This window comes from Carcharodon carcharias, chromosome 5, assembly GCF_017639515.1.
Source record: "Carcharodon carcharias isolate sCarCar2 chromosome 5, sCarCar2.pri, whole genome shotgun sequence".
Lineage (NCBI taxonomy): Eukaryota > Metazoa > Chordata > Chondrichthyes > Lamniformes > Lamnidae > Carcharodon > Carcharodon carcharias.
The window spans coordinates 127,400,980-127,414,123 of record NC_054471.1 but is presented as its reverse complement, the minus strand read 5'-3'; the positions used below and the strand labels follow the sequence as shown (position 1 = coordinate 127,414,123).

General features: G+C 46.3%; 1 protein-coding gene across 1 annotated transcript in view; it reads right to left on the bottom strand.

Moving 5' to 3' along the window:
* The window catches only part of LOC121277758 (histone H1-like), a 145,240-nt gene that overhangs the window by 79,075 nt on the left and 53,021 nt on the right, over positions 1-13,144 (bottom strand). The window contains exons 8-9 of the mRNA XM_041187397.1: positions 10,292-10,336; positions 9,006-9,026 (exon numbers count right to left, since the gene is read on the bottom strand). Coding sequence (XP_041043331.1) covers positions 9,006-9,026; positions 10,292-10,336 — 66 coding nt within the window. The remainder of the gene's footprint in view (positions 1-9,005; positions 9,027-10,291; positions 10,337-13,144) is intronic.

Genomic DNA, 13,144 nt, shown 5'->3' with positions numbered 1-13,144 from the left:
AAGGCAGACAGGCAGGCACAGCTGGGAGTTTTCCCAACTCCCACTGCCTGCCTCAAGGATGTAAGTCCAGGGTCTTCAGTCTGTCTGCACAACAAGAACGCTCACAACCAGAGGGTGTGGGCTAAGGCCAGTGGCAGCATGCCAGATATGAGGGTGCACAGCGCTTTTGAAAAGGAGGCCACCAAACTCGCATGGGAGGACCGGGACCGTGCATGCACTGAACGTGACACAGGATTCCCCCAGCAAGCCAATGAGGATACCACCAGTCTGCAGTTGACAGAGTGCTACATTGTTTGGATAAGGGAGCTTGCTTAGGCATTCACTAAAACGTCCTCTTCTCCATTCTAGGTACCCGCAAGAAGAGAAAGGGGAGGGAGAGAACTGGGCACCCACAGCTCCAGCTCCAGTTCCAACCCTACCTCTGAGGGTCAAGGCTCTCAATCCTCAGAGAATGCACCATCATGGCATTCACCTGCATCCTGGACCAACAAAGAGACATTCACCTCAGTGGGTGCACATTCTAGGATAGGCTTAGGGTCACAGTCCATTGAACATCTCAAACACATGGATCCACAGCTGACAGAGGAAGTGGCAGCTAAGATTGCTGACATTTGGAGGACCTCTGGAGGGTAGGCCCCTGCTGAGCCCCATGCAGATGATGAGCCTCTGGACAAGCCATAAGGGCCATGTTGGAGATGTAGAGACAGGAAGGGCAACATCAAGCAGAGATGCCAGAGGCCATGCAGGGACTGGAACAAAGGCTGGAGGAGTCTGTCCATGTTCTGTCTGCTGTTTGGCTCTGGTATGCGACGCTTGCCTGATTCCATGAAAAGGGTGACTGCCGCCTTGGAGACCCAGTCCAGCAGAATACACAATGGCTGCCGGATAGGCCCTCGGACCTGCACTCTGTCACTCTATCCATAAATGCAGTGGAGCTGTGGTTAGGCGGGAGGAGGAAGAGGCACTTTGACCTCTCTCCAAGTGCCCCTTCTCCTCAAGGAGTCAGGGGGTTACCATCGTGCTTCAACAGGGAGGAGGAGCACCAGCAAAGGACCCCAGGAGCTTCATCCCAGGTCATGCCAAGAGTGCCCTGCTGCTCAACCTGCCCTCCATTGCCTCCAGCAGGTCAGGCCGAGGAGTGGGCACTTGCACCTTTTTAAAAAATTAATTCATGCGATGTGGGCATCACTAGCTAGGCCAGCATTAATTTCCATCACTAATTACCCTCGAGAAGGTTGTTGTGAGCTGCCTCCTTGAACTGCTGCAGTCCAGGTGGCGTAGGTACACCCATAGTGCTGTTAGGAAGGGAGTTCCAGGATTTTGACCCAGAATAGTGATATATTTCCAAATCAGGATGGTGAGTAGCTTGGAGGGGAATTTCCAGTTGGTGGTGTTTTCATGTGTCTGCTTACCTTGTCCTTCTATATGGTAGGGGTCGTGGGTTTGGAAGATGCTGCCTAAGGAGCCTTGTTACGACCAGGATGGGAGGAGTCCGCGAATTATCAAGCCCCAATACTCTGAAGGCCATACCATTAATTTAAATGTTTAATTTTCTCATCAAAATGGCCAATTATGTACCTAGAAGAAAAGAGACTTTGACCAAGCTTCTTTCAAAAACTCAGAATGATTAATTTATGTTGAAACTAAACTTATTTTAACAAATTGCAAGTCCTGGTTATCACACATTTGTAATCAGGAGGTATAACTATCTATCTCTTCCTAAAGAATTCCCCCAGCACACACACAGATCACAGAATCATAGTATCGCACAGTGCAGAAGAGGCCCTTCAGCCCATCGAGTCTGCACCAACACATGAGAAATATCTGACCTACCTACTAATCCCATTTACCAGCACTTGGCCCATAGCCTTGAGTGTTATGACGTGCCAAGTGCTCATCCAGATAAACAAAGGACAAACAGATAGAGTCTCCACAGAGATGGCTTTGGAGGATGGCATTACAAAATAAAAGATAAAGTTCGCAGGGTCTTGACCCTGTCAACCTGGAGTTCTCTTGTGTGAAAACTGGTCCCAGTGGATGCCTGGAAGTTCTCCCCACTGGTCTCAGCTATGCAGGTCCAAATGCAGATTAGTTACACGCAGATGAGGGTTCTCTGGCCACAGGTTGATAGCCACACACAATTTTAGGCAAGGTAGAGGGAGGGAGACAATCAAGGCAATCTACTTTCCTCAGCTTATCCTCCAACAGAACTGCCTTCAAAACAAGCAGGTTCACAACATAAGATTTTTTTTTCCTATCCCATATGATTGCCTTTTATTTCCCAGCTTTTCATTAATTAAAGTATTTGCAGTTCAACGCAAACAACTTCTTCTCAAGTACCATATAAGTCAGGTGATTTCTTGGAAGAGGCCTGATGCTGACAGTTCCTACTTTTTAAAAAAATCCCAGGTTAGCATCCACATGTCCAGATCATGCCAAATCCTTCCATTTTGGAAAGGAAAGAATCATATCTCTCAAGACTGAAGTTAACAGCCTTGGTGAGATTTTGAAGTGCATCTTGTAGACGGTACACACTGCTGTCACTGTTTGTTGGTGGTGGAGGGAGCGAATGTTTGTGGATGGGGTGCAAAGCAAGTGGACCTCTTTGACCTGGGGGATGTCAAGCTTCTTGAGTGTTGTTGGAGCTGCATTCATCCAGGCAAGTGTAGAGTATTCCATCACACTCCTGACTTCTGCCTTGTGGACAGGCTTTGGGGAGTCAGAAGGTGAGTTACTTGTCGTAGGATTCCTAGCCTCTGGTCTGCTCCTGTAGCCACAATATTTATATGGCTAGTCATGTTCAGTTTCTGGTCAATGGTAGCCCTCAGGATGTTAATGGTGGAGATTCATCGTTGGTAATGCCATTGAATGTCTTGGGACAATGGTTAGATTCTCTCTTGCTGGAGATGGCCATTGCCTGGCACTTGTGTGGTATGAATGCTACTTGCCACTTTTCAGCCCAAGGCTGGATATTGTCCAGGTCTTGCTGCATTTGGACATAGACTGCTTCAGTATCTGAGGAGTCATGAATGGTGCTTAACATTGCGCAATCATCAGCGAACATCCTCACATCTGCCCTTATGATGGAAGGAAGGTCATTGCTGAAGCAGCTGAAGATGGTTGGGCTTAGGACACCACCCTGAGGAACTCCTGCAGTGATGTCCTGGAGCTGAGATGATTGACCTCTAACAACCACAACTATCTTCCTTTGTGCTAGGTATGACTCCAACCGGCAGAAGGTTTTCCCCCTGATTCCCACTGACTCCAGTTTTTCTGAGGCTCCTTGATGCCACACTTGGTCAAATACTGCCTTGATTTCAAGGGCAGTCACTCTTACCTCCACCTTTGGAGGAGACCCTTAGCAGGCAGGGCTTTCTAGGCCTCAGGCCACCAGAGCACGCTGGCCAAATTCATCACTGTCAACAATTTCTTCCTATGGAGTCATTTCTCTTACATTATCAACATTGTGATTACTGAATATTCCGACATGAGGATGCTTAAGCACTGGCCATCATTTGAGAGTTTATGGCCTGGGGACGTATCATACAATCCATTACTTGCAGCTCACCAGGTTCTGAGCTCTAAGAATGATGTCTGCGCAGAGTGTGCAGCAAAATCAATGCATTGCCTGCTGCTGTTGCACTGATGTGAGATGTGGGTGGATGCAAAGAGTCCTCAAGGGGAGTTAAACAGTCTGTGTGAGTGGCAAGGAACACTATAGATGCAGTTTAAGGGTTAAAAGAATGAAACTCTCCAATGTGGACTGAGAATAGAAAACAGAGGCTTCCATAGATATTAGGAAAATGATAAGGTGTGCACATCCAATCATTCCTGGCTGTTCTTGTTCAATTGTAATATTGAGCTAACAGGGAGGTGAAGGCTGCAAGTGAGGAGGCAACAGGCAAGTTGGCCTTGAATGCAAGTGGGATTGAGGAAAGATTAAAGAGGTGTGTTCGCAGTTGACTGCAGCATTTGTGAGACCTCACATGGAGAACTGTTTGCCCTGCTTGTTTCCTTTTCAAGGGTAGGAATAGATCTTCATAAAGAGATTGCAACCAAAGTGCACCAGACATCATTAAAGCATTATCCCGAGTTGAGAGTGAGCAGAATAGGCTTGTGTGCTGAACTATGCAGAGGACTGAGCGGCTACCTATGTGAAGCATCAAGAGCTCTTACAGGGCTCTGTAGGGTGCATGCGTAATAACAGAATGCAGTCTCTCGGTAATACTAAGAGGACTGGGGTGTGTTGGACTCTCTGCCATTAGAAGGTTGCAATTAGTTGGACCTCCACACCCCATCGTGCAGTTGAGGCATTGTCATTGAGTGGGCTCCAAAGTTACTTTGATACTTTACAGGGTGATGAAAATGTCAAGGGATATGAAGTTACTGAGGGTGATTGGCGATCGGAGACAAGTTACAAGAACTTCCCTGATGAAGGTGCATGGAGGAGCCTTCTTGAGGGGCCAAATGATCTACTCATGCAGTTCTTCCCTGTATAATCATGTTTCTGGTTTCACCTGAAGGCGCTCTCTGCAAGATCCACTCCCCATTGGGATCAGGTGTAAGGGTGACATGAATGCATTCCTGCCAAGATAAGAGATCATGTTGCTTTCAATATGCCAAACATACACATTTTGTGAGGGCATGGGAAAGTTTCATTTCTACTTACAGGTCCTGAGGCTGCGAGAGAGCGGAGTGCTGTGCAGGTTCTAATGTGCGCATTTGTCGCAAGTGTTTGTATAACAGCATAGTTTGGAAATGCAAAGGATAACACCATCAGTAGCGCTGATGTTAAATAGTGCAATTTAGTTTAGCTGTCATAGCTCAAGGTACATGAAAGCAAACTATAATGTGTGTTATCAGTAAGGAGCCATGGCCTACCGGCCATCAGAGGATTCAAAACAAAATAGTAAAGGAGAAGTGTTGGTAGCTTACTCTGCCTGGAATCTGTTAGTTATTAGATTGTCACTGGCCTGTATGCCACATTTTACCCTTGCAAGGACCTCTGCATGTGCCTCTGTGACATCCTGGTCCTTGACACCACATCCACTTCACCATTTCTTATCATTAGAGGAGACAGCTCAGTCCTCCATATCTTCCGCTGGAAAGACAGTGTAGCATGGGGTTGTGCAGAGCACAGCAGACAACGATGATCCAGGACATTCTGTGGGGAATTTGGTGTGCCCCAGTGGTCCAAACATCTGGACCTCATCTTCGGAGCCCTATCGTTTGTTCAATGCTGGCCCTTATGGAGGCACAAGCAGCATTGTACTTCTCCTCATTGGCACTCTGCAGATGGTGAACTGGCGTTATCAGCCCAGTCTTCTGAGGGTAACCCTTGTTCCCAAGTAGCCAGCACTGCAATTGTTGGGATCCTTCAAAAGCTGGGAATGGGTCAGAATGTAGGCATCCTGGGAGCTCCCTGGGAACACAGCACAAACATGCAGGATTTGTCCTGTGTGATCAAATATCAGCTGCACGTTCGAAAAGTGGAAACATTTCATGCTGATGAATGCCAGTGAACTCTCAACACCATACGTGAGCAGTCACTAGCTCCTTGCACTTGCAAGAATCCTGCAATTGCTGCAAAACTAAACATTTTGGCTGCCTGGCTCTTGAGGTCCAAGTGGAATTTAACAAATTGGTGCCGTCTCCTGAAGACAGCACCTGCCACCTCCCATGGACGCTTGTGTGTTGCTGACTGGGAAATGCCACACAGGTCCCCAGTGGATCCCTGGGAAAAAAGTTTCAGGTCGCTATGAAGTTTAATGCCACTGGCATGGGATTGCCTCCAAGATCTTGTGGACGCAGGCCTTCATGGAGAAGCTGGCATATGTGAGCAACCACATTCCAGGACATCCTAAGGCACTTTCAGCATCGCCTTTCACTCATCTACAGAATGCTGCACTGCCTGAGATGTACCCAAGTTCAGGCCAATGCTTGGTGTCACACTAATCCCTGGTCAACAGCATCCTGAACTTATTGAGGCTCCGCTGTCTCTTGCTGCTATGGCTGTTGCTCCATATGGCCCTGGGTTAACCTGCTGCTGGCCAACCTGCCTGTTCTACCTCATCTGGGCCAGACCCAGTAGAAAGACAGGGTTGCCTGAAGCTTGCATCACCTATGCATGAGTGGATCTGTGAACATATTGTAGTGATCCATCTAGTCAGCATTTTCTTTGCAGACTAACCTCCATCTCCGAGCCTCAAAACCAATTTTAAGCCCTGTACCTGGTATCTGTCTAGATATAGCATCCCCATTCCTACCCTTCCAGGTCAAGTACATCCTAGAGGAATAGAGATCAGTGTCCCTCTCATTCATACATGATTGGCCATAGGGATGTTGCACATTGGCCAGGGTAATGACAGCCATGTATGAGAACCCTCCCTCAGACACTATTTAGCTTTCCTCTGTTACCCTCAAGAATCTATAGAGAGATCATTGCCTTGGCATCATAGGAAGACTTACCACACAAGCCCTTGCTGGCCATGACCATTTACCCAAGAGGATGGAGGTTTGGAGTTGGGACTTTGCTGCCATCCACCAGCCGTGCCCCTTGGAGGCATCCATCTCCCTCCCTCCTTTCCTGCCTCTGACACCAGCAGATGCCAATCAGCAGACCTTGCTGGGTTCCCGCTGGAATGGAGTAATGTTGGTTTATTGGACGTTGAAACCTTGAGAGCAGAACTCAACTCAACCTGGTTCTCCATGGAGTGGATTAATAACTCATAGGGTGTCCCTTTACTCGGCCCAAAAAAACAAAGCATTAATTCCTCCCAACCATAAAGAGACTCCTCTTACAGCGAATGCCTGAGAAGTTTTACAAACTGCGCAACAACCTTGAGAGCTTCCACATGGTGTGTTTCAGGTTTGCCAGTGCATCAAGCACCTTCTACACTCCCGTGTTACCCACCAAGTACACCCCATCATCCTAAACAATCATCGCTTTGTTATTCCTCTTCCTCCTGTAACATTTCAACCTCCCCGAGGTGCCCTGGACCCTATTATCATTTATGTGGACATTCCTGCTCTCCCCCTGTTCCCATAATTGTTGAGGTGCCCATGCCCTTCCCTTGCCCAGCCTCCACGCAGCTTGGACTATCAGCACATGATTGCAATCAAGAGGCTGACATTTATGAGCAGTCCCCAAGAAAGCCAAAGCAACGGCTGCTAACTCCAAAGTCCAGGGAGAAGTCTATTTCGCCAGGTGATCTCCACTTATATGCAGCTGTAAGTGTGAACATTCAAATTTCTCACTGGTGGGGAACTTAATTTTGAGGGGGCACTTAATTCTGGAGAGCTGGCCTTTTAATGAGCATGCATGACATACAAATGCATGCAAAAGGGCTTCCCTGACATAGGTCGTCAGGAAACTTGACCCGCCTTTTAAGTTCTGAGAACTTAATTGCAAAAGGTCATCCCACCATTGGGAAACAAATTTTTAGCCTCCTGTTAAATAAGGCTCCCCCATCTGCCAAGCTCCCTGTTGTAGGTGGGCCTGGAGGATTCTCCTCAATATGTCTTCGTAAGAAACTATCGTTGAGGACATGTGGTGTTGAGTCTAGTTAAGGAGATTAGTGATGAGAAGGAATAGACCGCACTGTTCTTCATATTCTAATTAGGAACCTATATTACACTAAAGTATAATAATTGTTTATTTAGTACAGCGACACTGGTAATATATATATATACAAGGTGCACAGAGTTTAACTGTAAAAATGGTCAATTTGTTTTGAATCCAACCACTGAAAAAAGTTACTAGGAAATTGAAAGAAATGTAAACAGAAAACACAAGCAAAAAACTGCTTTATATGTGATAACACATCTAATCATTTAACATAGGAACAGGAGTAGGCCATTCAGCCCATCAAGCCTGCTCCGCCATTCAGTTAGATAATGGTTGATCATCTACTCAATGTGCCACTTTCCCGCACCATACCCATATCCCTTGATATAATTAGCATCCAGAAATCTATTGATTTATGTCTTGAACATGCTCAAGGGTTGAACTTCAACAGTCCTCTGGGGTAGAGAATTACCACCCTCTGAATGAAGGAATTCTTCCTTATCTCAGTCTTAAATGGCCTTCCCCATATTCTGAGACTGTGTCCCCTGGTTCCAGACTCACCAGCCAGGGGGAACATCCTATCTACTCTGTCATGCTCTGTAATAATTTTCTAAGTTTCAATGCGATCCCCTCTCATTCTTCGAAACTCTAGAGAATACAGGCTCAGTTTCCTCAATTTCTCATTAGACAATCCCGTGATCGCAGGGATTACTCTAGTGAACCTCCATTGCACTCCCTCTATGGCAAGTATATCCTTCCTTCAATAAGGAGACCAAAACTGTACACATTACTCCAGGTGATGTCTCACCAAGGCTCTATACAAATGCAGCAAAACATCTTTTCTCCTGTAGTCTGATCCCCTTGCGATGAAGGCCAACATACCATTCACCTTCCTAATTTCTTGCTGCATCTATATGCTAACTTTTAGTGACTCATGAACAAGGACATCCAGGTCCATTTGGACATTAACACTTCCCAACCTCTCACCATTTAGGAAATACTTTGCCTTTCTGTTTTTTTCTACAAAAGTGTATAACGTCACACTTATTCACCTTATATTCCATCTACCATGTTCTTGCCCTTTCACTTAGCCTGTCCAAGTCCTCTTGAAGTCTCTTTGCATCCTCCTCACAACTTACATTCCCCACCTAATTTTATATCATCAGCGAATTTGTAAGTATTACATTTGGTCCCCATATCCAAATCATTTATATAGATTGTGGACCTCGCACTGATCCTTGGGGTATCCCACTAGTAACAGCCTGCCACCCTGAGAATGATCTGTTTATTCCTACTCTCTGTTTTCTGTCTATTAACCAATTCTCAATCTGAACCAGTAAATTACCCCCAATCCAGCCTTTGCAAAGAAATAAAGCTCTAATTCCAAGAAAACATCATTGCAACATTATTGAATAAAATGTTTATGAAGGTGGCTCACCTGTTACTTTGGGCTTTACTGCTGTTTAAGAAAAAAAAGAAAATCTGAGGTAAGGGGCTAGAATTACTGCAGCCTGTCAGGACAGAAAACATGGTGATCAGGCCCCACCTCATCGTGAGAGAGGATCTGCTTCAGTCTCCTGATGATGGCATAACCTTCATTGGAGGCAGAAGGGCTGACGCACGATTTTCAGCCGGCAGCAGTGAGATGTCAACTGGGCCCATTAGTAAGCCAATTAACACCCAGTTTCCCTGCACCCACTGCATTTTGCAATTTAGTAGTGGCTTTGGGATCAAATGAAGGCTGCATGGCTTTCCTCGGAAGGGCCACCAGCAAAGCCAGTCAGATGTGCCAGCAGCCTCCTAGGAAAGGGGGTGGGGGTGTGTGTCTTGTAGTTAGAACTCCCAGCAAAGTTAACACATTTCTGAAAGACAAGTTTCCCTACCACAGCTGGACCAATAAGCTTTTGAATGGTAATCTGCTGGGACATCAATTTGTCCCTGCTTTGATTGGTAAAGGTTTATACCTGGCACTTTGTTTAAAAGTAGCTTCACGATATCACTCAATGCGGGTAAATATGACTTTGGGTAATGATGTTAAAGGGGCGACATGGATTCAGCTGCATGTTATGCACCTCCCCCAATTTTCATTTCCATAAAGCCATAAAGTTCTCAACTGTTTTACGCTATCAACTATTTTTTTTAATTGATCGATGGGATGTGGGTGTCACTGGCTAGGCCAGCATTTATTGCCTATCCCTAATTACCCTTGAGCAGGTGGTGGTGAACTGTCCTCTTGAATTGCTGCAGTCCATGTGATGTAGAAAATAACCCACCGTGTGTGAAAATACAGCTGCTGCATTTTATTCCTACTGGCACTTCTTGTCATGCACCAAATACAATGAACATGCACAGATTCTGTCAGTTAATCACTGAAGCTCATATTTAAGCTCATATTAATTTTAATAATTAATATTAAAAGTGTTCAAGGAGACAAGATTTTAATTTGATTATTATTTTGTTGATTATGTTAGTTCTGCTTAGCTATTAGCTTTATTATGGCAGAATTATCAAATGAATTTCACAACTCTGCTCCACGCAGATAAAAACTGAACTTATTTCAATTTTCTTTCCATTGCCAAGAGGATAAGAAAACAGGAGTGCAGAATGCTTGATCCATTCATCGTCAGAGACCATGGTGATTTTGTACTTTTAATATTGGAAGAAAGGAGGTTTGCAAGGTTAGAAGCGTACTTAAATATGCCAATGAATTAATTTTTGTGTTACCTTTCTTTGTCGGTTTTGGCTTCATTTGCTTCACAGATGCTTTCTCTAAACATAAGGTGAAGAATTGAATTAGTTGAATATAAATCTCACTTTAATTGCACATGAATATTAACCATGTATTAGTCTCATAAGATGTACATTCAACAAATTGTACATATGTAGCCAATATTTAATATGACAAAATATATGGGGGTGGACTTTTCTAGTAGAGTGGGCTTAGTCCCACGCAGTTATTGCAGCTCTCACAGGCAGTCTGATTTTATAGTAAACATAAATGCTGTTGGGAATCTTGGATTTTATGGGGCGTTGTTGTGCCCCCCTTCCTACTATCTTAAAAGTCAGGGGGAGAGGTGTGCGGAGCTGGTGGTGGGGGGGGAGGTGGAATCCATCCACGATGCTGATAGCTGCCCTGTAGCAACTTAACACTGGGAGCGACTTTAATTGCTTGCGACCAAGTCTTCCGCCACTTTCTTGGGAAGCCAAACAGATCTGTAGGCCTATCAGTCCTACTAAGAGTCACTTCTGGGGCTACAGGCAGGTCCCAATGCTGAGGAGGTACTGACAGGTAAGTCCCAGGTGGGGTGGGATGCAGTGAGGGGGTGACTGGGGACGGTAAGATTGAGTGAGGGGGGTGGTGGGAGTCTGGGTTCAAGAGACCAGGGGTGAGGAATGACCTTGGGGCAGGGGTGGCTCTGAAGGGCCAAGGGGGCCCCCCTCAAAGGAGATTCCACCTCCCCCTTGCCTGACATCATCCATGCAGCTAAAGCTGCCAGGCGGCGTGGGTCTCTCACCATCATGGGTAAAATATTATCAGCAGTGGGATGTAGCCCTTAAGTGACCATTAATTGGCAACCTGGTGACCTCAATAAGCCCAAGGATCTGTGAGCCATCTGACTCCTACTCCACCGCCTCCCCACCATCCCACGCCCTGTAAGAGTTCAGAAAATTTGGGGGTGTCAGGGAAGCGTGGGAAGGGTTTTACCTCCTCCCTACCTTCAAAGCCACTAGCGAGGGAGTGTAAGATCCAGCCCATGAGTACATTATAAAAAAGTTCAAGCGAAATCATTTAGGTCCCAATACAACTTTTAAGCTGACCACCTGTTACTACCAATCTCGCACAACACCTCCACACCAGGGATGGCATAACAGTTCGTGACACAAGTATATGCAGGTGGAAAGTAAAGCTGGTCTTGTTGCAATTTGCAAACATAGGCCCACTTCTTCTTGATTTAATAAGTTTCCTATGCAAGAAAAATCAGTTTAAGGAGCCTTAGTACCAACACAGTTTGCTTAGAGGCAAAGAACCTGGTGAGGCAACAGCTCTTAAACGGCTGCTGCTTAACATGAAAGAAAATGAGTTTTTGTTGTAACAAAAGTTGCCCTTGTAGAGAAGGAAGTGGGAGAAACTACATGCATCCAAAGATGTGTCAAAACAGGAAGCTAGGAGAAAGTTGATTTTACTGAGCATACCCCGGTGTCCTACTGCAGGAAGTGCAAAAATGTAAGGTGGCTCTCCTAGAAGTTGATGGTCACCACAAAGCAAAGATCAAATATGTATCTCGCGGAGATACATCTCTATCTCAATATCTACCTCGCGGAGGCTGACCATCAACTCGCAGACCCTTCCTCCTACCTCTCCCTGAACCATGACCCCACCACTGAACATCAAGCCATTGTTTCCAGGACTGTCACTGACCTCATCTCCTCTGGGGATCTTCCTCCCACAGCTTCCAACCTGATAGTCGCCCAACCTCGGACGGCCCGCTTCTATCTCCTACCCAAAATCCACAAACAGAACTGCCCCGGTAGACCGATCGTCTCAGCTTGCTCCTGCCCCACAGAACTCATTTCTCGTTAACTTGACTCCCTTCTCTCTCCCCTTGTCCAGTCCCTTCCCACCTACATCCGTGATTCCTCTGACACCTTACGTCACATCAACAATTTCCAGTTCCCTGGCCCCAACCGCTTCCTCTTCACCATGGACGTCCAATCCCTCTACACCTCCATCCCCCACCAGGATGGTCTGAGGGCCCTTAGCTTCTTCCTCGAACAGAGGCCCGAACAATCCCCATCCACCACTACTCTCCTCTGTCTGGCTGAACTTGTTCTCACACTGAACAATTTCTCCTTCAACTCCTCTCACTTCCTCCAAATAAAAGGTGTGGTTATGGGTACCCGCATGGGCCCCAGCTATGCCTGTCTCTTTATGGGGTATGTGGAACATTCCTTGTTCCAGTCCTACTCCGGCCCCCTTCCACAACTCTTTCTCCGGTACATTGATGATTACTTCGGTGCTGCTTCATGCTCTCGTCGGGACTTGGAAAAATTTATTAATTTTGCTTCTAATCTCCACCCCTCCATCATTTTCACGTGGTCCATCTCTGACACTTCCCTTCCCTTCCTTGACCTCTCTGTCTCAATCTCTGGTGATAGACTGTCCACCAATATCCATTACAAACCCACCGACTCCCACAGCTATCTCAACTACAGCTCCTCACACCCCGCTTCCTGTAAGGACTCCATCCCATTCTCTCAGTTCCTTCGTCTCTGTCGCATTTGTTCCGATGATGCTACCTTCAAAAACAGTTCCTCTGACATGTCCTCCTTCTTCCTTAACCGAGGTTTTCCACCCACGGTCGTTGACAGGGCCCTCAACCGTGTCAGGCCCATCTCCCGTACATCCGCCCTCATGCCTTCTCCTCCCTCCCAGAAACATGATAGTCCCCCTTGTCCTCATTTATCACCCCACCAGCCTCCGCATTCAAAGGATCATCCTCCGCCATTTCCGCCAACTCCAGCATGATGCCACCACCAAACACATCTTCCCTTCAACTCCCCCATCAGCATTCCGTA